Source organism: Synchiropus splendidus, chromosome 9, assembly GCF_027744825.2.
Source record: "Synchiropus splendidus isolate RoL2022-P1 chromosome 9, RoL_Sspl_1.0, whole genome shotgun sequence".
Taxonomy (NCBI): domain Eukaryota; kingdom Metazoa; phylum Chordata; class Actinopteri; order Syngnathiformes; family Callionymidae; genus Synchiropus; species Synchiropus splendidus.
The window spans coordinates 24,001,453-24,026,923 of record NC_071342.1 but is presented as its reverse complement, the minus strand read 5'-3'; the positions used below and the strand labels follow the sequence as shown (position 1 = coordinate 24,026,923).

Here is a 25,471-nt window from a genome sequence, read left to right as displayed (position 1 = left end):
GACATTTTGAATGCAGGTGTTTTATTTCAGTGCTCCAATTAATGCTGTATATATTTCATACATTTCAAATCTTATGAATTTCACAGTGGAATTCAATTCTGTTCTGTTCCATTTTTATCAGGAGGCTCACAGAAATGCTTTAACTGTTCATAACATCACAAACTACCCAGACCCAACATGCAGAAATGCTTACATTTTCTACTTTTAAAACCACTTTTTGTAATGTGCAATGCTGTTTGTTCACATTTGAAATACACTGAGAAGAGTAAAAAGGCTGGAACACACGTTACTTCAGGAAAGCGCAAGCGTGACCCTGCGGGAGAACAAGTCAACAGAAGGCTGTGCTAGCAACGCCTGTGGCAGCCTCGTTCTATTTTCACTCACCAATGTGTGGAATGTGGTTTTCTTTGTCTGAGCTGTCAAATCCAAAGTGTGTGTCCATCACTACACATGTGTGAACGTTGGTGCGGCATCACCGGCCGTGACCCTGTCTGAGTGTCATTCTGAGTTCATTGGTTCAATCTTTGCCTAGCTGTTTGGTCACGACGAGATCGTCACCTTGTGATGACCCAGTGGTGCTGCTCCATATCCGGGGGCACAATGTCGACTGAAAGGATTGTATTTCCTCAGTAATGTCTGCGATTTTCAAGAAGTGCTCTCATCTCGGCAAAACAGTTAACACAACTGAGTGTGCGGAAATTCAAAACTACTCCGAAACATGTGATGCACTAGAGGAGGGGAGAAAAAAAATGGGTTATGTGAGGGTTTTGAGAAATATTTAAGTCGGCACTCCTCTCGTCACTGGTTTGACCCTCGGTCCCGCTCATGTCAATCTATTATGTCGCCTGGAGATACCCATCAGCGCTCATGTTTGGTTTCCCTCTTGTCTAGCTGCCTTCTCATTCTCTTGTCTCTTGTCCTTCACAGACTTGGGTTACACTCGTCAGTCAGATGGCGTTCTGCCTGGCTGAACTGCACTTGTGGTCCACCAAGAGATCACTCCAAGTCAAAGGTAGTGCTTATCATCAAGTTCAATCTTCCACTCACTAATTCTCTGCCTTTCCCCACCTTTCCTCTCACTTGATGTCTTTTTATGTGTCCGTCTGTCGTCACTCACTTTGTTTCTACACCGTTTTCTTCTTTTTTTCTCTTGTTGTAGCCTGCGCTTCTTCATCAATCAGGCTTTCAGTCAACTCAAGCTTTTATCACTTTCTCTGAGATGAAATTCCCAAACTTCATCACTTCATCACAAGAATCACTTTTTACAGTTGTCATTTGGAGATTTGAGATATTCACGCATAAAATGGCCTTTCTACTTCCGACTTTAAGTATACAGGCAAACTGAAAGGCCAATCTTCAGCCCATGACAGGAGCGACTCACACATCACACTCAAAGTAACATGTACCATCCCGTGGACCTGTATGATGCTTGGCTCTTTCATTTAAAACTGTTGGAAAGATTCTCTGTTTTCCTAGCATTGTCGCACTACAACAGGCTGCATTGATAGTTAATTCATTTTTTTGTTACTCATTTTATTAAAGTGACAAAACTCATTACAAATAGGTATGTTTCTCCCCACTCCCAATCTTTTATCTTTCACTAATACTCTGATTTGATTTCAACCACACAAAGCATTACTCTAATATTACTCATCCAGGTAAATGAGACAAAGCTTAGAACACGTGGATTTGTTTCCTCTCAATTCCATAATTAAGACGAGTTAGTGTCTTAATTACACTATAATGCTGATCCAAGTTTTTATGGCCGCTACTGTAAAAACAAGCCTCCTTGTAATCCTGTGTTAAATCCTCAGATATGCAGAGGGATTTTGTTTTTCCAACACAAGTTACAACAACAGCTCGCTGATTATCAGCTTGTGTTTTTTTCTGTTGCCAGTTAAGGCTAATGATGACGCTACATGATGGAGAAAGTCATTTTCTACAGATTTTCATTTGAGTTTTTTTATTTTTATTTTTTATTTCAAAGGTCACAAGTGCACCAGTGCAGGTGTGCAGCACAGAATTAGCAAATACCAGTCAACTAAAAATCGACTATCAAATGAGTCGCCGACGGGTCAACTAGTTGTGACGTCATGGTTCTCTTTAGTCCGCATTATAAGGAGAAATAGCTGAGGCTGTGTGACCATGGCGACCCAAGATCTCTGAAGTATGGGACCATTTCACACACCACATTTAGACCACTTCAAATTTGAATGTTAAGTTTCAAAGCATTTCACATTGTAGTATTGTGTACAGCACAGAACAAATACAACATGAATTAATATACCTAAAAACAAGACAGTGACTAGTTGACGATAAAAATAATTGCGAGCTGGAGCCTGCTTTGAATTAAAGGAAATGATGACTCTATATCGATACTTGATATTTTCACAACAAGTTATACAGCAACTAACATATTACACACACTGTCAGAGTTGTTAGAGCAGCACCAAGGGTCAATCAAAACAAGTGAAACGTAAATGACATACAACAAAACACTTTCTGAATTGTTCCTGCGTGTGCCACATGTACATTTGAGAACGTTTCCTTGATGATTTTTGGAAACAATTTGTTGTCCTTCAAAAGTTCATTTTGACTTTCAGCAATGTTTTAGGGGGCGGCTTCTGGCTCAGCATCAGTTCATCGCTGAAATACTCTGTTCCTCCATTTTCTTGTTTTCTTCTCCCTTCCATTCTGTCTTGTCTTTCACAGTCTGCTGAGCGTTAGATAGTGTCTCCCTGCAGCTAACTGTGTGTGTGCTTGTGTGTGTGCTTGTGTGTGTGTGTGTGTGTGTGTGCTTGTGTGTGCGTGTGCGTGTGCGTGTGTGTGTGTGTGTGCGTGCGTGTAAACCCGATCATATTCCCATATGTGAGTGTGTACATGCACAAGGGTAGAGGACTGTGTATCCCGGGTGACACGTCCTGTTTGTTTTTTTCTTGCTGTGTGTCCTCTGATATCTTTTAAAAACATGGGAGGACACATCGTGGGTGAAAATGTTTACTGATGAAACATGAGCCATATCCACAACATACATCCACCTTAAAATAAAATATTTTACAGGAGTAAAAAAGAATGATATTTTACTGGAAACATGTAATGAGCTGGTGTCACAGATGCTTTTATAGCACCCTAATATAAAGTAAAATCCATTATAATCATTGTGTGTACCCACAACTTGTGCAGGTGCATGGTGGCACCGGAAAGTCGTCCCTTAATCTTGTTAAGGGAATGAGCGGCAGAAAATGAATATATTCATTTGACAAAAAAAAAAACACAACAGAATGAAACATTTTTTCAGAGAATGCATTTTTTTCTTTTATACGTCACAATATAATAATGATAATAACAGTGACAATAATATTGATAATAATAGTAATAATAATAATAATAAATTCTGCCCTGTGGCTGATTGTAAACCTGCCATATTCTTCCACTGATATGTATTTCTGTGGTGGTTATCTGCACGCCTGGTGTGTCAGCACGTGTGTGCGTGTCCACCTTCTGCAGCGTGACCTGGCCTCAGCCGCTGCAGCAACAGTAATGGAGCGATAAAGAAATGATGTGTCGTGCGAATCTGTGTTTGGCTGCTTATGGTTTTGGGACCTGCAGGAATAACGCTGAGGAAAAGTGCTCCTCTCAGCAATTTGTGCTGATATTCGTGTGTGTCTGGCCCTGCGTGCGCATGTGTGTTCCACATGCTTGGACATTTGTTATTTTGCTCTGTGTGTTTGCGTTGCACGGGTGGAAATTAGTGCACATCTCTCTCTCTCTCTGGAGGGACTGCTAATGCACACTCCTGCCTTTATTAAACCCCCCATTCTTTCAGTTTTGAACCCCCCCAGCTCTCCCTCACAGCCCCCCAACACACTCCCAGGGTCTTATCTAAACCGGTGCTGGCAGACAGGACACTCGCTGATAGCAATTGTTTATCCCACAGTGCAAAATTGCTGATTTGTCTTTTCCCTGACAGCTAGATGCTCATCTCTCTCTCCGTCTCTCCCCTGGTCCACAGATACAGATATTGGCACCCATCAGGTCTACGATAAAGCTGAGCCAGGTAAATATCGTCTGTTTGTCTTCAAGGTTTGTTTAGAGTAACATCTCCGTCATTATTTTGCTCACACTGGACATCAAACACACACACACACACACACACATGCTGCCTCACTATATGTGATCATATACATCACGCTGTGGTAGAATTTAGGTTAAAGATTGTGCTCTGTGCACACAGGTTATTAGTCCTCCTTGGGGTCTATCTCTTTCAGTGCAGTGTTTCTGTTGACCTGGGGTCCTGACGTACAGCGATAGCAAAACTAAACTGTTGACTTTCTCCCAGATCATATAGCAAGAGGCCACATGTAGTCCAGCCTCAGGTTGCCTCAGGCGAGGTGGCTTCCCTGAGCAGGAAGCGCTCAGATCAGTCCTCAGTCTCATTCGTGATTCACCAACACTAATGGTACTGTAATGAGAATTAAGACACGGTCACTGTGAAATGTGATGCAGCTCACAGATTTAATTGGAACATAAGATGAAAAGAAAATACTACTGAAGTGCCTGTGAGCCTGGAGAGTTGCTCAGTGTGGCCCTCTGTTTGCTGTTTTGTTGCTTTGTTTTTGCCGCTTGTTTCTGTGACTTGTTTGTAAGTTTCTCTGTGTCGTCTTTGCTGTGGTTATTTCTCATCTCTCTTTCATTCCAATCTTCAGTGGAGAAACGATGCTCTCGCTCCAAATCCTTTCATTTGGAGGATTACTAAAGTGTGGCCTGATATCAGGGTGTCAGGAGAGGAGGGTTTGTGTGTGTGTGGGAGGGTAAGGGGCGAGCACAATCACCATCCAAAAGTACATCACAACACTTTCACTCAGGATTGTACTGATAGCTGGGGTCAGGATTTTGCTACATATACAGCAGATTCAATTCCAGTGGATTTTTTTTTTAAATACATGCCATTATTTTCCAAAAAAAGGGACTTCTGGTTTTAAATTGATTATAAAAACGGGTTACAAATGTGAGCAGTCAGTGGTTTATACTGACAGAAGGATCAGGCCAGTTGCTTATGATTAGACTTCACCTGAAAATGTCATTCATGATGCGACAGAAGTATGGACGTTTTTCGGTGCTGTGGCTTCAAACCACGTCTCGCTGTCTGTTTATTTTTAGTAGCCTGTTGATGATTGTTGTTAAATTTGAAGCAGGGATGCCCAAATCTGTCCTCAAATCACCGGGGTGGTGCGGGTTTTTGTCCCCTCCAAGTAAGCACACGCTTTTTAACCAATGAGGGTTCATCTGAAACAAGCGACACCAGACTGACAGTCAAGTGATTGCAGCCTTCAGACACTTGGTGGCTGGAAAGGTGTCCTCTTGATTGGTTGGCCCTGGGTGAAGCACAAGATCAGTCCTCCAAGTCTGACTCCATGGTCCTTGTATTTAACGGGGCCCAGTCTCTCACCCTGGTTGCTATTTAATAGCATGTCAGACTGAAGTGGAGAATGAGTGGTGCAATGAGGCGATGGATGAGTAAATGAGGATGAAGATTTACTTTTTAAACCTTAAACCATGTGTTGATGATGTCATCAGCAGGAGACACTTGCAATACTAGCTCAGTAAAGTCCTGAGTAAGGAAATATAGTTGCATAAAAACACGTTTTGTTGTCCATCAAATTGAGCTTAATGGCTTGCAGTCATGTCTTATCCTTAAAATTCCAATATAATTCACATGAACATCATCCTCACTAGTTTAATAATGTCAGGACAAACGATAAGTGGCAAATAAATGTCTTCAAAGGCACTTGAAACGGGTGTTTGATTTACACACACACATTTTCAGCTGCCCTCCTGTGGAAGTGTTTGCTCACTTTGCCTCCACTAGAGGGAGACCCAGGCTTACAGGAGCGGTGATGGGGGACCCCAACAGTCCGAAGCCTTCAGCCCTCCCTGCCCGGCCCTTGAGCAGGTGCCCATGTCTGGGCCTGTCTGGCCCCTCACCCTCTTATCTGATTAATACTACTAATCCTGGTGGTGTCCCTGCCTGCCAGAGGGGCCACCGCTACCAGACTGCCCACTGTCTTTCTCCCAGCAACCAGGACAACCAGCTTAGTCGCTCCTCACATTATGACTTGCTTCCTGTTCATTTGGTAAACTCGCAGTAGTAATAAAAAAAAGGTATTGGTTGTGGTTTCAGTTTTGAGTTGCTCTTGTGTTTCCGATCATAGAGCTTTCCAGTCTAGAATATTTCCTATGTCAGATCTTGGGTCCAAGTTGGCATCGTTCAGCGCCAACAGGTAGTGAAGATGCACCGGCGAGGTCCGTTGATGTTAATCAAACTTAATGCAGAACACTGCACCTTGAAATGGATCAGAAATTGGTGCCTAAATCCTACCCCACTTTGCTCTCAACAGTTGAAACTCTGCTCGCGTTTGTTTAAATGTATCTTTGATTGTGTTCCCAGCCCACCCCCTGGAGCACCACTACTACCATGAGAAGCTCCAGTTCTGTGAAGGTGAGTTTCTGTTTGGCACTCCTTTTACATGAGCAACAGCACTGAGGGAAAGTGAATTTTCTGCCTGCTGTGTAGTTAGTTTACTGCTTTTAATTAACAATATCTCCTCAATAAATATACTTACTGTACTTTTTCAATATTTTGCATCAAACAAAAAACTAAGTTTGAGTGGATTAATTCATATATATATGTATATATATATATATATATATATATATATATATATATATATATATATATATATATATATATATATACATATATATATATATATATATATATATATATATATGTATATATATATATATATATATCAGTATTTTTTATTGGGGAAAAACTGCATTTTCAATGATGATGTATTTATTTATTTTTGTGCTAATGCTTGTCCAGTCAACATATTGTGAATGATCATGACAATAGGAATAGGCACTTGTATTATAGTTTATGCTGAGAAAAAATAAATAGAAACTAAAAAATAATTGCTATTTAATGAAACCGCTGGAATAAAAAGACCCCCAAAATGAAATTATTTGCGGAGTAATGTATGTATGTAATGTATGGAAAGATGAATTAGCGATATCTGGAAGTAAATTTCCTCGTGTATGAATCGGTTTGGACTCAGATGTGTTCCTGCTTTTACGTTGTGTCTTTGTCGTTCTGCTAAAAGGCTTGTCAGAAGCTACAATGACCATTCAGCTATACCTCTGCCCCTCGTCTTAGATTGTCTGCTGGTGAAGTACGTTGGCTCTTATCAGGAGACAAACACTCATACCCCCCTTTCCGTCTTCCATAACCCGCCTCAGCCCCCCCGCCCTGATTTGCATGCATCTGTTTACCTCCTCCACCCACTCATTCCTAATGAAAAACCCACTTCTCTGTAGAGATGAAAGGAGAAACTGAAATAAACAGTGATTGTGGCAGTTTGAGTCACTGCCTCCTTCCTCATCGTTTGAATAAAAACCCACAGCACAAATTTAATTTCAGGCCCCACGCAACCCCCGCCCACCCCCACCAAGGTTGGACAGTAATACACAGTTGAGATCCAGAGATCATCAGAGATCTAACGGTTCATATTGACCACAACTGTAGGCCTCTGCTTCAATCTGAGATGCAGCAGATTCAAAGGTTTTTTTTCTTGCATTGACTGCAATGATAAGTCTGATGTCACTTATGAAGGCCTCACCCTTGACCTCACTTATGTAATTTAGACCCTTGTGGAATTTTTTGTCAAGGCCTTAATAAAAGTTGGAAACCACTTTATGAGAGTGCTGCACAGCCAATCACAGCTGGTGTTGGCTTGGCTACGTGTCCAACAAGGAGGCCATCATCCTTTGAATTGGGAAGTTAACAATCCACTTGTAGGAGGCAACAGTGGCAATGCCTGCTGTAGCCATCAACTGCACACAAGTGTAACACTGCATTGGCTTGACAGGAGGATAGAAGAGTGAACGCCCTGAATTGTTCTGACTTAAATGGACTATGGTTTAATGGACTATTAAGGAGGCCATTTTGCTTACAATTGTAATTGAAATTTAATATGTATATTTTTCTTTTCAGTATTTTCCCCTTTAATCTGATTTTATTTTTGGTTCATTTGTTTTTTGTAAAGTAACATGAAGGTATGTCAGCGTTCCAGCAACATCGCTGCTATTGTTTCTGTCACAGATTTTTCAAGATCACTTTTACAGGCTTTTGAACTTCATATAATTGACAATATAAATTATTGGCCAAGAGTAAAACCAACTGAAACACTTCCTGCATTGATTTACTAATAAATGTCATTTAAATAACCACCGTTTGCCTTATTATTCAGTAAAAGTCTGGTAATGCTTCTGATATTCATATTTAGTTTTACAAACCATGCTCAAAGGAACTGTTGGATACAAGCTTAACAGAGAGCCATATCTCATTCCGTAGAGGTCCTGCCTCACGATCGTTTTACAGTTTTCATTGGGGCATAACGACACATCCAAACCCTCCAGTGAAAACATGTTTATTAATTAATTTGCTGTTTAAATCACAGCAAAAACAGCTAAATAAGCCTGAAAGAAATTATGAAGATGTGAGGGTATTTAAAAAATAATGAACACAATCTTGTATACCGTTACATTTTTTGAGCCAGTTACTCGCAAATGTATTTTTTTTTTTTTTTTCATAAAATTGAGGCGGCAACGGACCTGCATCTGTGTGGGACCACTCTGATTGGCTTCACTTGATCTTGGAAGACTAGTTTGTCCTGCACTTGGAACTCACTGCTTACTGCAGCTGAGTGACCAGTGACACTGGTCAAACACACAAAATGAAGCGGTTCTACATTCCCTGTCCTCTTCAATGAACTGTCCTTTTCATTACTTTGTTGTAATTTGAAGAAAAAAAAAACTACTTTTTGCTAATAGTTAGTGTGGAGTTAAGTCGCATTACAGTCCTGATGTTTGTTCCCTAATTCTTTTTACTCTTTTTAGCTCGAGGGATTTGGTGGACCCCAAGTAACAGCAGACCAGACAAGCTACGTGATTCGCTGAAGGATTTGGAGGTGCCCGCCTCCTGTTCTCTTCACCCTTACCCCCCTGCTTGGTCCTCTTCCTCCCTCTGGGGATTTTCAGAGTTTTCCCTTTCCGAAACGGCTGATTGATTAACAAATAGGGGCATTCTCTCTCCTTTCTCCTGCTCCCTTCACTCTCCTTCTCCGTCATTCTCGTTTGTTCTCCTCTCTCCCTCTCCTCTCTCATCACCTCTCTTTTGGCCAAACTCTGTCATCGAGGGGGATATTTGAGGGGATCAGGGCCCTGCCGGCTGCCCCCTCATCCTCTCCACCCTCCTTCCCTCCCTCCTTCCTACAGCCTTCCCTTCCTCTCCTCTTATTTATCCTCCTCTCACTCACCCCTCCTCTGTACTTGGGCTGGTACAGACCTAGCTTTGTTTGGTAGAACCTGTCCCTGACTGTTTTTTACACACACACACACACACACACACACACACACACACACACACACACACACACACACACACACACACACACACACACACACACACACACTTCCCGCCAGTCCTCCTCCCTCTTAGCCATAACTATTGTCTGAAACTAGAAACACCCCTGCTCACCTCCGCACCTCACCCCACTCCTCCATCTCGGTCCCGCTCTCCTCCCATCCAATCACCCCAGCTGGGTTTGGAATGTGTCAGGAATGGCTGACCTTACACACACACACACACACACACACACACACACACACACACTCCTTACCTGCATCCTTTTTCAACTCCGTCCAAGCAGACAAACCTGTGCTGACAAGTGTCCGGTACTTTGCACCGCCAGGGCCAATGACGTGAGAAGCAGTGGAATAACTAGGAGCTCAAAAGTCACTTAAATGTTCCACTCAAGCTTATTTTTAAACCGCATATCAACTTACCAGATATGGGCGATAGCAGCATTATGCATCTCCATTTCAGCCCTATATGGAAAATCATCCTCCGCTGATCTTAATCTGGTCACTTGTATTCTAGCCAACCAGCATCCCTCCTCTCCTTTTATCTAAAAGAAATTCTTTCTGGTCTGTGATGGTTTGATTTTTTTATGTTTTATGTACACATTTTGTATGGGCTAATGAGTTGCTCCACAGTCGTTTAATTTATATCATTTATTCACTCGAAAACAGTGAATTATTCATAGTTACCCAGCTTCCTAAATCATTCACTCTTCTGTGGCTCTATTGCTGCGTGACAAAGTTCACACATTAAGGTGATGTAGGTTTGAAATGTAACACCAGCTGATCTTGGCCCCAAAACTGCATCCCAATATGAGAAGTTTATTGTTAATGTTAGGACTTAATATGTCTGTTTTTCCTCCCATTACTTCAGTCTGACTCAGGCGTTCTTTTCTCATGATTAATATTCTCTGGTGTCCCTTCAGGAACTGCTGCAGACCACCACTTGCGTCAGCAGCAGATGGAGAACCAAGCAATGCTGCCAGGTACAGACCCAGCACAGGTGGACAGGTTTCATCTTCCGCACTCATGTGGTCATAGTTGTTGTAACTTGAATCATCCAATCTCTGGATAAGCACATTTTTCAACTTTATAAAAAAAAAAAATCATGATTTAAGCAGTAAAAGGACTGTCGTATCTTTTATGTTAATCTTAAATTGAACATTGTGTTAGCCTGCAGAAAGACTACCTGCTCACACATAAACATTATTTCTTTATGATCTTTATTTTCCGTATTTCAGCAATGAACATCTTGTTCACTGTCTGATTGTATTTACTGTGGTGAAGATGAATTGCACTGTGTGTCTTTCTGCAGCTGATGCTGAGCAACGGGGTGCTGGTCACTTTGACCTTAAATGGACCTCAACTGGAGCACATATGTACCGACCGGACGCTAGTGGGTCGCCTTCCAGCCAGCACTATCGCAGAAGGTGAGTGTGGCTTTAAATAATACGTCGTGAAATCACTTTCAATCAATTGATAATTGGTGTCAAAGAAAAACAATGCAGGATGGGGATGTTTAGATGTTGATAGTTCATACACATTTATGCTTTACACAGTGCAATCTCAGTGTCTTGGAAGTGTCACTCTATTGATCTAATTCAGTTATCGACCACGTTGTTGTTCTACTCCTCCATGGCTCACTATGACTTATTTCATGGATCTATACATAGACTGCGGCAATATTCCTTCTTTATTTCAAGAAAACGAGTGTGGAAACTAGTGACGCTTTTATTCACGAGAATGAACTAATTGATGACGTTGGAACGTCAAAAATATTGAAGAACCGTCTTTGGATGACGACTCTTTGCCTGCTTTGAAGGCATATTCAGCCTTGCATGTGCACCGAGAGACTCGCAGACACACACCGAGCCAGTGCCACAGGTGAGCAAGGCGACTCTAGTTGCTAATTGCAGCCAAATCCTTTTGTGTTGTGTGTCCAGGGGCCTTCCCCTAAGAGCATCCATCAGTGTTTTTCCTCCATTGCGTGCTCCTCCAGGGAGGCCTGCCCACCCCCTTTCCTCCTAGCTTCACTCCCTCACTCAGTAGACCTGGCAGGAGAGAATAAGGGTCCATGGACGCCGGCCCAAATCTGCTAATTATTTCTTTCTTTTTGTATCAATTATTTGTTCATAACATCGCCCTCGCTGCTTCCACACGGTGTCTCCAGGCACCTGATAAAGCCCCTCTGCACACACACACGCACACACGCACACACGCACACACACACACACGCACACACGCACACACACACACGCACACATTTTCACACCAGTATGTGCACACCTTCAGCGATAACTTTTGTCCACTCGCACGCACGCACACACACACACACACACACACACACACACACACACACACACTTTAAAGACACAGTAACACATCAAGCAGTATCCACGCTCACACACAGGTACTCATCCTCTTCTATTCAAAGCCTCAGAGGCACTAATTATTGTGGTAATGGCTGTGTGAGGGTGGGGTTGGTAATTGTGTGGTGGGTGTTTCAGGTTAGAGATTGCTGTCACATCTGTCACTTCATAAATGAGTCAAATGAGAGTGGAAATATTTAGAATATACACTCACTGAACAGTTTCCTGTTAGATTCTTGGTGTCAGGTGACTCATGTCACCTAGTCCCAGGCGTGCCAGTCACATTTATCTCATGTCTATTTGGTTGGGTCTGTATTAATGTTGCTGGCATTAAAATTGTCTGAATAGTTTCTGCCTTTTACTAACTCATTTATTAATGTGAAAACTCATCATGGTGGTTTTGCCTCGAGTCCTCATAGCAATAAGGTGTGTGACGGAGACCAGCAGTAACTGGTCTTTGTGTTTTACATAGTACAGCAGTATAATAGCTCTTTTGTCGCTATTTACTTTGTCCGCTACTGGCTACTGCTATGGTGTTGTTTCCAGTCAGCCAACTTATGGTTTAACACATCGTCTATTGCGTTTTGCCCTTTTATAATCTGTAGTTTTTCTGTATGAAATTTGGTTACACTCTAGATCAGAGGACTTTTATCACCACAAATATACTGCTCATTCTTATGTGTGTGTTATCAGCATATCAACCAGTTATTATAGCGTAATTTCTGATTATTAACTCTGAATAAGCAAGTGATTTGTGTATATTAATGGTCAATTTGTGTTACCTTATCTAGTAGTAGTAGTTATGTAGTAGTTATGCCGTATTTGTTAAAAAAAAGATCATATTTTTAGAACATTATGTCACATAACTTCAGAGAACTTGTTGGCCGTTACATGGTTTCTGCCGAGGTAAATAAGTGCAAGAAATTCCTTTTATGCTTTGAGTATTATACTGATTTATTTGACTGTATATAGTCCATAAAAGTCAATACTAACATTTTATTTGAAAAAGCTACAGAAATAAGAGAAAAACTGTTTGTTTTCCAACCCGTGAAATGTGAATATATTTTTACAGTGTATGTTCTGTGAAGGTATTTTGTTCAAAAGCGATAATCAGTAATAGAACCTGTTCCTTGACACCATATTGTCAATATTATTTACCTTAAAAAAAATGAACAATTTTTGGTTGCATCATGAAATATAGACGATTACGTCGAGTTTACACCATCAGAGTATAATCAGCTTCCTCTTGCTGCTGGCTGGGCTGAGCGGCGCATATGCTCCACGATTAGGAATCCTTAAGTGATTTTTCATAGCCGGTTTCATTTACCCATGTTTAAATGTGCTTTGCTTAAGCCCATTGGCCTCTTATGTCAACATGCTGCTGAAGAGATGGCATTAAATGGATTTAGAGGAGTGTGTGTGCGGTGCGTGCGTGCGTGTGTGTGTGTGTGTGTGTGTGTGTGTGTGTGTGTGTGTGTGTGTGTGTGTGTGTGTGTGTGTGTGTGTGTGTGTGTGTGTGTGTGTGTGTGTGTGTGTGTGTGTGTGTGTGTGTGTGTGTGTGTGTGTGTGTGTGTGTGTGTGTGTGTGTGTGTGTGTGTGTGTGTGTGTGTGTGCGGTCCGTGTGTGTGTGTGTGTGCGTGCGGCGAGGCAGTCGTTTGGTGTTTGTTTTATCTGTGTGGGTGAGTGTGGATGTACAGTATTTGCACATGCACTTGTGTCTGGAAGTGTCTATACCGTGGTTGTTAGCTCGACGGTGAGATTTTGAAAGCACAGAATTTCTGTCTCCTTTTTTTTTCCTCTGCGGATGTTGGTCATGAAGGTCGAGCCTCTAATACCAAATCAGCCACCTGGTCCCACATAAGGCCACAGCCTGGTTTCATATCCACTCCTTCATTTGGGAATGAATGGGATTAATCCTAATCCCGTTTATAGACACCCATAGAGATCAATACTAAACTGCATTTAACTTGATTTGGCTGTAATCTATTACAAAGACGCTTACTGCTGCATTAAATGTTGCCTCTAAAAGCCAGGGCATCGCTCATGAGTGTATTTTGTAATGGTTTCAAATCTGGAGCCAGTTTTTAATACCAAATATGAATCTAGATGTTTTTTTTTTACTTATTTATGCACTTTAATGGCAATTTCCTCACTCCCCTCATGAATATTTGCGTGTCAATTTGGATTTTCCACGGAGCAGATGTGAGGTATAATCATGCCCTTACATTTATAAATAGACCCAAACCATGCTTAATTGTTGGTTACAGTTCGACATCTCGGGGTGCAGTAAGACTAACTTAAAGCAGGATATCTGAGAGACATGTGTAGCAGCCCCCCTCTCCCCCTTCTCCATTTAATTGGTTTCATAAACAGATTAATTTGAAGGCGAGGGGGGCTTAATTGCTAATCAGCGTTTCCATGCAGCTCCTGAAGAGTTGAACAGGATCAAGTGTGTTCTCCCACAAAAAAGGGTCTTTGAGCCTGCAGATGGTTGGTGGGGTGCAGAGGAGCAGGATTGAAGGTATTGGGTGTGACGATGAAAGCGGCTGAAGAAGCAAAGGAGTGGATGAGGGTGTTTGGTGTCCAGTAGGCACCAATCGACTGGGATGACCAACCAAGCCAAGCAGACTATTGGAAGAATCTGTTGAGCTCCTTTGGATGGCTGGCTCACATCAGCATCACCTGCGGCAGGGAGGGTGAAATCCTTGTCCTGGCTTGGTCTCCAATCCTGGCTCTTTGATCCATGACCTCAGAAGAGCCACTCTCTCAGTGGGTTCACTTTCCAGCAGCAGTAACACGTTCCCAGCCTTCCTCTCTGTCATGAGATCAATCAAAAGATGAATGAATGATGGACTCACCCTGTATTTTGGTCTTTCCTAGCCGTGCTGCGAGAGCATCTGATTCTTCTGTCCTTCAAAAAACACAGCCAAGTGGCTGCAGTCTACCTCAGCAGAAGGAACCAGGACTCCCCTGAAGCTGGCAGAAGAACAGAGAAGCTGTCCCAATCTGAGATCCAGGTACTGTGAGGAACTGTGGCACCATGTTGCTCCATGGAATAAAGACACGATGAGATCCCGCCAAGTGTTTTGGCTTTTTGAGTACAACTTGATGTTGCATGTGCAGAGGCCAAGACCTTCATTGTCCTGGATCCTTAACCAGGACTCGGAACCAAACTTAAACTGAAATTATGATGACCAAGTTATTTTGACGTTTTCATCCTTAAATTGAGGCCTAACCTTGTGGGGGCAGGCAAAAATATCCCCACAAAGCAAAATGTCTTCACATGTAGGTGTATTCCCCAGAATTAGCCCCCACAAGGAAAGCTATACAAGTACACACACACACATTTGTGTTTTATGTATATTTTGTGAGGACCGCTCATTGACATCCTTTCCCTAGCTTCTCATCCGAACCCTAACCCACTTATTTGGACATGTGATTCTCGAATTGAGGCAGGGTCCAGCAACAGGTCCCCACAAAAGCAAAAGGTCCACACAAGGAGGTGTGTTTCCAAGAATTGGTCCCACAAGTACAGCACACACAGACATACATGCCAGCATGTATGTCATTCAGTTTCTCCATCAGTCACGTTAAGGTTAGCTATAACTGACCATATCTCACCAAAAGGACTGTTAAATCTAATTAAGTTGCGTGGGAATTCGCCCGCAGGGGTTTCAGTGATGTCATCTGTTATGTCACTTTCAGAAACAGTGACTTTGTAATTGCCGGAAAACTGAATGGGGTGCTATATGAAGCCGCGGGGCCGGTGTGATGTTTATCTCAGAAATGACCCTGTTATTTTTAAAACCACGTTGTATAGCATCAAGGCCTCACTTCAATATTGAAATTAATTAAAATCTGGTTGATTTTTTTTTTTTTTAATTTTGACTTATAAATTTTCTTTTTATTTAATTTTGGTGCTAATTATATGTGGGACAGTTTGCCACGTCATTGGTAGAAATTTATTTTTCCATTAGCATTGAAATATGGACTATGTAATTCATCATAGTTCAGTTAAGAGCATAGATCCTTTTAAGTACCTTTTTCTCGAGTTTTTCCCTGGTCATGACATTGACCGGCCACAAAAGGCACTGGTTTCATTGAGTCAGTACATGCACATCTTTCCGTGGCTGATGGAGAATGAACATTTACTGTCCACGCCAAGTCAATTGAGTTTTTGTCAATAGTTGACCTCTGCATGGGTTTGAAATGTGGGAGGAGCACAAGGAGACCAAACACACCAGACAGGAATAGGACATAGGACCCAACAAAAGCAGGGTTGCCTCATGCTGGATTTGGACCATCTGAAGCACTTGCTGGCAGATCTGTCGCTGCTTTCACCTGTTAGTTAGTTTTCTCTGTGGCATCTCTCTAGACTATGGAGGGAGACGCTTGGCTATCTGAGGGAGACTCAGAGTAGAACGGATGCTTCTGTGCACGTGTGGCGTGGGCATCCTGGCATGTATCTGAGAAGAAAACAAAACATCTCAAATCTTGAGTGTATTGTTGTTGGGTCATGGCTGTGCACGTAAAACAGAACCTCTAATTTCCAGTTTTCGATATATGGGCTTCTGGAGGATGACGTCTAGCGCTGGTTCATCCTCCCCCAAAATAAATCTACACTGGGTCCTTCTTCAGCAGCATGCTAACCTTAGCATTATCACGTTCCTGCCAAGCTCTTTGTCAGTGTGTGCGTGTGTGTGTGTGTGTGCGTGTGTGTGTCCCTGCCGTGCATCCGTCTCCCCACGACTTCTGATATGATGCCTTCCTTGACACATACACACTCATTGATCCAATACCCTCCACACACACACTCATGCAACATACACCCACGTGCACACGTATGCCCTACTGCCCAACCCCCACAGTAACACACACATCGCCCTGGTCCAGTGGTCTAAGCTGGAGGAGAGACAGTAGGGGGGTGGCAGTGAAGGGGGAGCTAAACTAATCCGGCCCACAGAAAATGGTTTTTGATTATTGCTGACCAGCAAACGCCAGCAAAAAAAGAAGAGAGGAGGAAGAGATGGCGTGGGATGGAGGGGGCGTGCCTGTGTGGAGATAGCATGTTTTTAACCTGCTGATTTTTTTTTTTTCCGCCCCCCGTTTCTAATCTGTCAGTGATCTCCCATTCAGCTGTTTGGAGGAAACTCTTTGTTCCTTTTATCATCTTCTATTACTGCCGTTCATGGTTGTATTTTATGTCCCAAGCAAATGACTCCTCCCAGGAGACAAGCACAGCTGACAAAGACGACTGACTCTCAGTCTCACCATCCGTCCTCTGCTACTTGTTAGGAGTATTTCTCTTGTTTCTGTTTTGCTTCAGTCACGCTTCATTTAGTCAGTTAGAAACTAGACGCATAGGAACTGACACTGAAAGAAAGTCCTTTGAATTTACTGAATTTGAATGTTCACATTGGTCCCACATTACGGCCAACTGACATAATTTTCCTATTTCCCCTCAGTCAATTATTGCTTGCCAAACCAAAATTTAATTCACATTAGTCTGTTTGAAAGAATTATTTCTATACAACATATTGTTTATATTTTTCTGTAACCCCAAATTATTGTGTATTTCTAAATTCTTCATTATATTTTGGTGGTGTTTTTCTGTCCATCTTTCTGGCTGTTATAACCGTATATAACTCTCATTTAAATAAAACAGTCAGGAGAGGCTGATAAGAGGACCAGCTATGAATTATTGCATCTTGGTGGTGTTTTATTCTTTCACTTCTATTCACTGCTGCTATTTGTCTTCAGAACTAGACAGAAAAACCTTATAAAACACTGCGTGCAACATAAATTAGCTTAAATACAAGGGTGACAGTTTGATGTTTGGAATATTAGGGTTTAACTTTAGATTAGGCTCCTGTGAAAGCATCTGAAACACAGTCTTATTGCATGTTTCAAGTGAAATATAGCTTTGTTTTTTGTAAATATTGATCCTTTCTCATGAGTCCTGCTTTCGTGAGACTTGCTTTTTGTCCACTTCAGGCCACCGTAGATCAGGTCTCTGGTTTGCTTTTATTTCCTTTGATTCCCGGTTAAGACATTGCCTTGTTACTCTGAGCTACACAATTCTTAGATAAATAAAACCACTTGCAATTTATCAGTTGATTGTACACTGCGTTTTATAAAGGGAATGAAATGAGCTGCTTGGCGGAGGTCTGCGCTGCGTCACTGCTATCCTGGTTGTTATTATTAGTGTAATATCTGCTGTAATTTTTGTCAGACTGACTTCAAACGCCAGATCGTCCTTTTGATCGTCACAGAAAGTGTGTGTAGCACAAGCACAGTGACTCATTATAACGTCTTTATTCAGTTTTTTATTTAACCCCGTCACCTCTGCCCTTCCTGCCTTCCGCGTTGTGACAGAGGTCATGAAAACACATTTACAGATGCGTGTGTGTCATTCAGCAACTGCTTGGTTGTGGCAGTGAATGTGAGCAAAGATAAGGCGTGTATGGATATTAGTGTGTGCGTGTGCTAACAGGGAATGAGCTGTGGTGTACATGAATGGTGGGGTCACGGAGTACGACCTGCAATTTCACCTGCTTGAAGAGGGTCTGTGGAGAGACCACTGTAAGTTTAATGGCGTGTGTGTCTGCACTTTTGTGTCTATGATGGTGTTTTTTTATATCAGTGTCACCACATGGTCAAATTACACACTGATAGAAAAAAGTTTTGGGGACCTCCACCCATGCATTCCACTGCAGTACTAGTGACAGGACTATTAAGTATTCATTTGATGATGGTTTACTTTGTTCACTTTTAAACACATTCTCTGTTGGTGTACTTATTTTTTGTTCACTTTTAAACACACTCTCTGATATTTGTTGACTTGGTTACAGATACTGTTGAGAACTGACATATATAAGCGACTGAGAATTTTGTTTTGTTAGTTTCTCTTGTACACCGTAAACAACTGTCTGTAAAATCGTTTTGAAATGCAGGATTTTTCCGAGATTTATCCCACCCAGACAAACCAAGCATTGTTTCACCTGGATGAATGTCACACACAACATCTTACGTCAAAGACAGGATTGCCACCCGTCGAATCAACTCGCTGCTACACCCAGAAATACTGTACCTCACTGCCTATTTGATGAGTGTATCACCCAGTAATTACCATTACGTGGTAGAGAGCCTGTCTGCTTGGTGTGTAGGTTGAGAGATCCTGAGTTAGCACGCTGTTTAGAGTCTTAGTTTAGTTGTTATCTGATCCAAGTATGTGTCCATGGCTCACCATCTCTCTAGGGAGCCAGTTTATTTATAAGGTCTGATATGGACAATGCTAAATGCTTTACTGTAAGTGTTTTCAGTTCAGCAAATACATAATTAAGTTGTCATTTTAGATAGTTTTGCTTCAGTTTGTAATGTGAGCATCCCTATTGTCCTGTGTCGTAATTAAAAGTAAATACTAAAGAGTGTTCTTTGATTAGAAAAATGTGTTGTTCTATGATGGATACGCAGCGAGGCCCGAGTGTGCGTCTGTTTGTTTGAATATGTGAGTGCGTTTGTGCATGCTAGCCCCTCAAAGTACCACGAGAGCTCATTACTGGGAGCCTCGGTGTCGCAGCCCATAGAGCGTGGCGGACCTTCCCAAAAAATATGCACATTACTAAAACAACAAGCCCGAAAGAAGAAAACACACACAAAGAAATTAATAATGGAAGATAAAAAAATAAAAGAATACACCCTCAAACATGGTGACAGAGCAGATGGGCCGTTAGAGAACATGTCGGTGTGCTCAGGAGAACTCATCTGACAGGGTGAATCCCAGATTCTGAGTGAGTTAGCCTCTTTGGAAATGTCAGGTTTTACTAATTCAGTGTCGTTTGTGTTGAAGGTGTCATGCGTGGACATGACCAAGAGTGGGCTTCACCAACATCTGGCTCTGAACTGTCTTCACGATATGGCTGTCTGCTGGTGGAACTGGGAAGACCCTGGAGGAGAGACGTGGCCCTGGAGTGCCACAGACAAGGAGAGGGACAACCTGGTTCTTCTGAGCTGCTCCCACGACAAGAACCTAAAGGTACACCAAAGTTCCCCGGTGAAAATGTGTTGAAAAAGTAGAGCTCGGTTTCTGTGGTGGATTTACAATTTGTCTGATTTAAAATTGAAAATGAAGTGGTGGTGTGGCCCTCATGTGGTCAGAGTACTACAGTCACTTTTTTTCAATCAATAATTGTTGAGAATTAAATCATATCTGTTTTTGCCCCCCTTAGCTGTTAATAATTAAATTCTTGAATATGATTATTTTAATATCAATATTTCTTGTTCCTCAAAATAAATGAGATGTTGAAAAACACCCTTGTGATTAAGTGCCTTTGCATTTGATACTAATAGTTTTGTTACCAAGATATATAGCATAATATATACCACTAATAAAGATCTTCCAATAAATTGGTAATAGAAAATCCTTTTCCCTTTTACTTTCTTGTCTTGTTCTTATATTATGATATTTTTTAAAACCATTTGGGACCCTTTGCTTGACAGCCCCTCACAGCAGTCATTGGAAATTCAATTGCCCACCACTGGTTTCAAGTATTTTTGATGCTTATGTTTATTCCCAAATACCCACGTGATGACTGGTAACTACTGAGGCTTGTGTGGTGTTAAGGAGCCAGGTTACATAATGACCTGCGTTTTCCAGGTCTTGGAGTTGGGCCATGCTGCGGCCAGGTTCGAGCTCATGATCTGGTGTGGAAGCGCCGTGGCTTTCCACAATGTACATGCATAAATGTTGAGAGATGAAAAATGACTTTAAATATCAGTATAAATTTGCTTGCATTCAGCTGTGTGAAGCGGATGGTGTTTTGACATTGGAAAGGTCGGTGCACTCTAATAAACACACTTTTGGGCAGCAGAAAAAATCTTTTTGTTGCTGTGAATGGGATTGGCGACGGCACGTTAGTGTCTGTTTTGCTGTCAAAACTCTGTGCTTCTGAAAATGAAAATGCAGTGGATGTAAGCGTGAAGGGAAACACCTACGCACATTCAGACACACGCTGGGAGATGCATCCCCATGGCCCCTGGCAGAGCCGCACCGTGACCTGTTCCAGTGGCGGCTCAGGACTGGCCCCGTGCCGGAAGTCAGATGAAAGAAGTGAAATGTGGGCTTGACTACAGCCTGTATTCTGTTGAGCTTCTTTAAGCACCGACAGAATATTCACTCCGGATGGAGTTTTGAAGAGAAAGAAAAGATGAGTGTTACCAATTGCAGGCATGAAAAACAAATTCCAGCAGCAGAGAAATGGATGGGAGGTGGTGGTGGGGGGGCTACATGAATATTGAAATAATCAAAGCAGATGCTGTTGCTGGCTTTATCTGCTGCTTGTTTTTGGAACGTTATGCACATTTATCACACTCCCCTCACCTACTTTTTTCTCCTTCACCCCCCTCCCTCCGCGACGCGCTCCTTCCTCCACGCTTCAAGAACATTAAAGTGTCTTCGTGGTGCTGCAGCATCTAATGAAAGCGTTTGTTGTCATTTTTCAGATGCGCGGTGTGAAATTAAGCGAGCAGTTTATGTAAGAGCCGTGGCAGAAATCAAACACCGGGCACACATCGCGAGACGCCAGCTACTTCAATCACTTCAAGCTCATATATATGTTCCTTTTGTTCACTTCGCTATCTGCAGCACTAAGCCAATTTTCTAGCCAGTCTCTCGGCATTTTTAAAAGTCTGATTTCTTTCCTATGTGGTCTTAATTCATATGCAGGCGGGGGGTGCTGAGAGGAGGAACACCGTTCTTATGCAGCAACAAACACGGTGGAAATTAATAATCTTAATGAAATGTAAACAGCGGATGTCTGTTTTGGTGTGCGTGCGTGCGTGTGTGTGAACATACGTATTTCTGTTTTTGTTTTTTAAAGCTATCCTGTTATCTGTCACCAAACAGTTTTTCTGCATTTGTTTGATCTGTATGTGCGAATGCCGTATTTTAATTGCTATTGACTTTGGCACAGTGCTGCATTTGTCTCCGGTGAATTCAATGCTTCGACACAGGTTGTCCTTGGCAAAACAATTTTTAGATATTTAAAAACATATCACTGTTTTAGAGAAACCAAGTCCCGTCCGATCCATATAAAAATGGCCTATTCAGATTTTGAATCGAAATCCTTATTATTTGGTCCACATGAATTGAATTGTGGGGTTTTATTTGGTATGATAATTAAGTGTATGAGCTAGTCTGAATTAGCGCTAGTATTTTGGGACCTCGGGAAGATCAATTTGAAAGCCCCAGAAGATGTAGGCGAGGATTTTTTATGTATTTTTTTCATGAATACATTGGTCCAAAAATGGTATCGGATGATAAAGTTAGATATGTTTGGGGGTGGGGAGAATCAGGAATTGTTTTTGGGCAGGGAGGCTCTCTGATGACATCATCTCAAGGTGCACTCTCTTCTGAATAATCGCAAAATAATAACAAACGCAAACTGGCTTTTTTTTTCTTTTTGCTAAACATTTGTCGAACCAGTCGGATGGAAGCCTGATGGGTGATAAAGCATTAATAATCGAAACCTCTAGCTGCTCCTCTTCTGCACAGCTATACCTCTGTGTGATCGCTCATGGTACTTCCTAGGAGCCGGCGCCACCACCAGGAGTAGCACTAAAACCTGCAACCACATACTAAGATAGCCACCAAGGTACTTTGGTGATCACGTAGAGGTGTCCCTTTAAAACAGCTGTACAATCCTGTCATTCCTTTTGTTAAGTCACATATAACAGTAATACTGTCCAAAATCCTGGACAGTCCTAGTGAGGAAAGTTACATGTCTGTGCCCCTGCTTTGTTTCAAATCAGGAGGAGTTCTTCTGAATACAAAGTGCAGCATTAAGCCTGGTCTTCTCTCCAGGTTCAGCTCCAGTGAGCAATCGCCCCTCCAGTACAGTCGTGGTGTTCTGCCGTACCAATTATGATGTTTAAGGTGTTTGGGTTCTTTATCCTGCTGTGCATGTGTGGTTTGTCACATCAGTACTTCAACTTTAACCCTAAATCAAACTTCCCATCCACTCCCCCTCCACCCATCATCCTGCCACTCTCCTTCAAGCCGCCTTGTCTCTCTCTTCCCCGACTCTCCTCGTCTTTCCCTGCTCCGTGAGCTGGAAAATTGGCTTCAAAAGGCCACTGCTGTGAACAAGGGCCAGCCACACAGTTGGGCCCGTCCGCTTTATCTTTCACGCTACGAAGTGGGGGAAAAGGTGCCAGTGAGAGAGACAGTGAAGAATGGGGAAGAATAGTTTTGACCAGTCACTGAAACCAATAACCAGCAGAAAGCTACTTAGCACTGGCCTTTCCCACTAGCTCACTTTGCATCTGTGCCCACACCCACTTTCATCCTCCGTTATTTTTATTCCTCTCCCTGCCAATTCAATGCAGGTCTCACTTAACCTTCTTTTGTGCTCCAAATATATGTCATGATTTCTTCTTCAGGACTGTGAAGACCAATAAAGTCAGGTGATATTATTTTCTAATTACCTTATAGCAGAAATCAGCCAGAGCATTTCCATCCACGGTACCACCAACTTGCTTTGCTCCTCAGTGAACAGTAGCTTCCAGAAACCCACTTCTGTTCAGTCTTTTCTCGATAGTGAGCGTCATCAGAATTTATTCAAAATAACTTAATTGATTAATTGTGCGTAACATTATGACCTCAATTCAAAATTTGGCTACAGTCATGAGTTATTTAGGTGGGTCCTAGGAAGAAAAATGTCCTGGTAGAAGGCTACTGAAATAAGAAAAGTGCATGTCGAAATTTTGCTTTTTGATGTGGCAAAATATATGAAAATAAAACCCCATAAACCCATGAAGAAAGATCAGCCTGAAAAGCTGTGCATACGTGTCTCAACAAAGACACACAAAGAAATGAAAAGTAACAGAATTTGCACAAACAGAAATAGGTCAACTGTTTATTTTATGTAGCTGTAAATGAGATAATGCTTTGCTTCGACTTTGTGCTCGGAACGTTTCAAATGCGTCTCTTGGAAATCACTTTGACACATACAGTAAGACTAGTACATGTATACAGGTATGTGCTGGTAAAACATCTAAATTTGATTGTTGATTGGTGTGTTCTGATCTGACCCTCATGCTTTTGCTGATTCACCTTCCCCTTCTTTTGGTAGAGGGACACCTGACAGAGGAAAAGGGCTGTGACTTTGTGCTCAATGGTCCCATGGTGACACCCTGGCATGGCCAACACTCAAGTTGGCCTCAGAATAATCCGCTGAAAATCATAACTAGTGTTGTCATCGTCGTCACAATGTTTGATGGGTGGACAGTAAATGTTGTGTGCTAATGTACCACGGCCTAAATAAGCCCAATCTCTCTCATAGATAGAGATTCTCTTGCCTGCCACCTCAAATAAACACGTTGCACCTACCCCCTGGGAGCAGCTCTGGGGGATTATGGTGAGCAAAAAAGATTTCAGGGGGACAGTCATCTGCTTCTCTCTCACTGTTGAGCCGGGTAGGCAAAATAAACTCCCTTCCTCCCGCTCTAAGACCCTTTTTTGGCAATGGCTGCCAAAAAACTGGGACGGGCAGCTTTGTGAAAGCAAAGGAAAGCAGGCAGGCAGCCGATCCCTCTTTCTGTCTACATGGCGAAAAGAAACAGGCTCATTTAGCCAAAGCTGCTAAGGTCAATGCAGGGTACTGATGGAGGCTTTGCCTTGGGTGAAATCCTTGGAAGAAAAACTGTAGAAGTGTTTGGTCCAAACTCTTGCTTCCTCTTCCTTCCACTCGTCCTCCTCTGACCGGCTGGTCGGACCCGGTGCCACGGACCGCTGGTTGGTGCCTTCAGTCAAATCATGTCAGCAGTCATTAGGCTGAGAAAAGCTTCGCTCTGAGCCACTCTGAGATGTTGGCGTAACGTGGAGGTAAACAGGGGCTTGTTTATCGCTGTGTGCCTGGCTCTTCAAGGAGAGTTAGTTGTTGACCTTGAGTGTGAATGAAGGGCTTATCATTTGCTGTCTTGATTGACAGTCTGGTGCTTCTCCAGGGTGTTTGAAGCTGTTGCAGTCAAATGATTCCCTCCTCTCCTCTCTTCATCACCATTGTCCTGTCACCCTCACTTCCCCCTTACCTTGATTCTTCTATTGAATTAATGTCTGCCTTATATGCAAGTTGAGATATAAGCACCGGAGTTACTCCTCCTTCTGTCTAGGACTGGACACAGATGTAGTGACTGTCAGGGAAATGCTCCTCAAACAAGATTCACTGAGTAGTATTTTCCCTCTCACACACCTATAGAATAGCAAGGCAGCAAAATGATGTGGTAAATGTTTGTATTTATCAAGTTATGTTTCGATAATTCATATGGCTGCACTCAAAATATCCAACAAGGACTACACTGGGTGAATGCTGCACGTTCCCCACAAACCATTGCACATTTGTGGCTGCTTGTTCTTACTTCAACAGAGCCAAAAAACAAACTGCCGAAGCATTTAGAGTAGCTTTGAACTAATAAAATGATGCACACGCGATCCAGGCCGGTCGCTGGTTGAAATGACATCTGACCGACCTGATTTCACTGGTGTCTTTGTTCTCTCCCTCCTCAGTAAATATCATTCTCTTGACTGTTGTTGCTGGCAGGTATCATTAGGAAGTTCACAG

General features: G+C 42.3%; 1 protein-coding gene across 9 annotated transcripts in view; it reads left to right on the top strand.

Moving 5' to 3' along the window:
* wdpcp (WD repeat containing planar cell polarity effector) overlaps positions 1-25,471 on the top strand; it is a 78,143-nt gene that overhangs the window by 17,709 nt on the left and 34,963 nt on the right. For 8 of the 9 annotated variants that reach the window (XR_008415779.1, XM_053874471.1, XM_053874476.1 and 5 more), the window contains 8 exons: positions 928-1,012; positions 4,013-4,057; positions 6,449-6,499; positions 8,962-9,032; positions 10,410-10,469; positions 10,799-10,913; positions 14,733-14,869; positions 19,702-19,887. Coding sequence is in view for 8 of the 9 variants with exons in the window: in XM_053874471.1 (XP_053730446.1) it covers positions 952-1,012; positions 4,013-4,057; positions 6,449-6,499; positions 8,962-9,032; positions 10,410-10,469; positions 10,799-10,913; positions 14,733-14,869; positions 19,702-19,887 (726 nt within the window). In the remaining variant the exon portion in view is untranslated. The remainder of the gene's footprint in view (positions 1-927; positions 1,013-4,012; positions 4,058-6,448; positions 6,500-8,961; positions 9,033-10,409; positions 10,470-10,798; positions 10,914-14,732; positions 14,870-19,701; positions 19,888-25,471) is intronic. The other variant, XM_053874478.1, reaches the window with a different exon arrangement.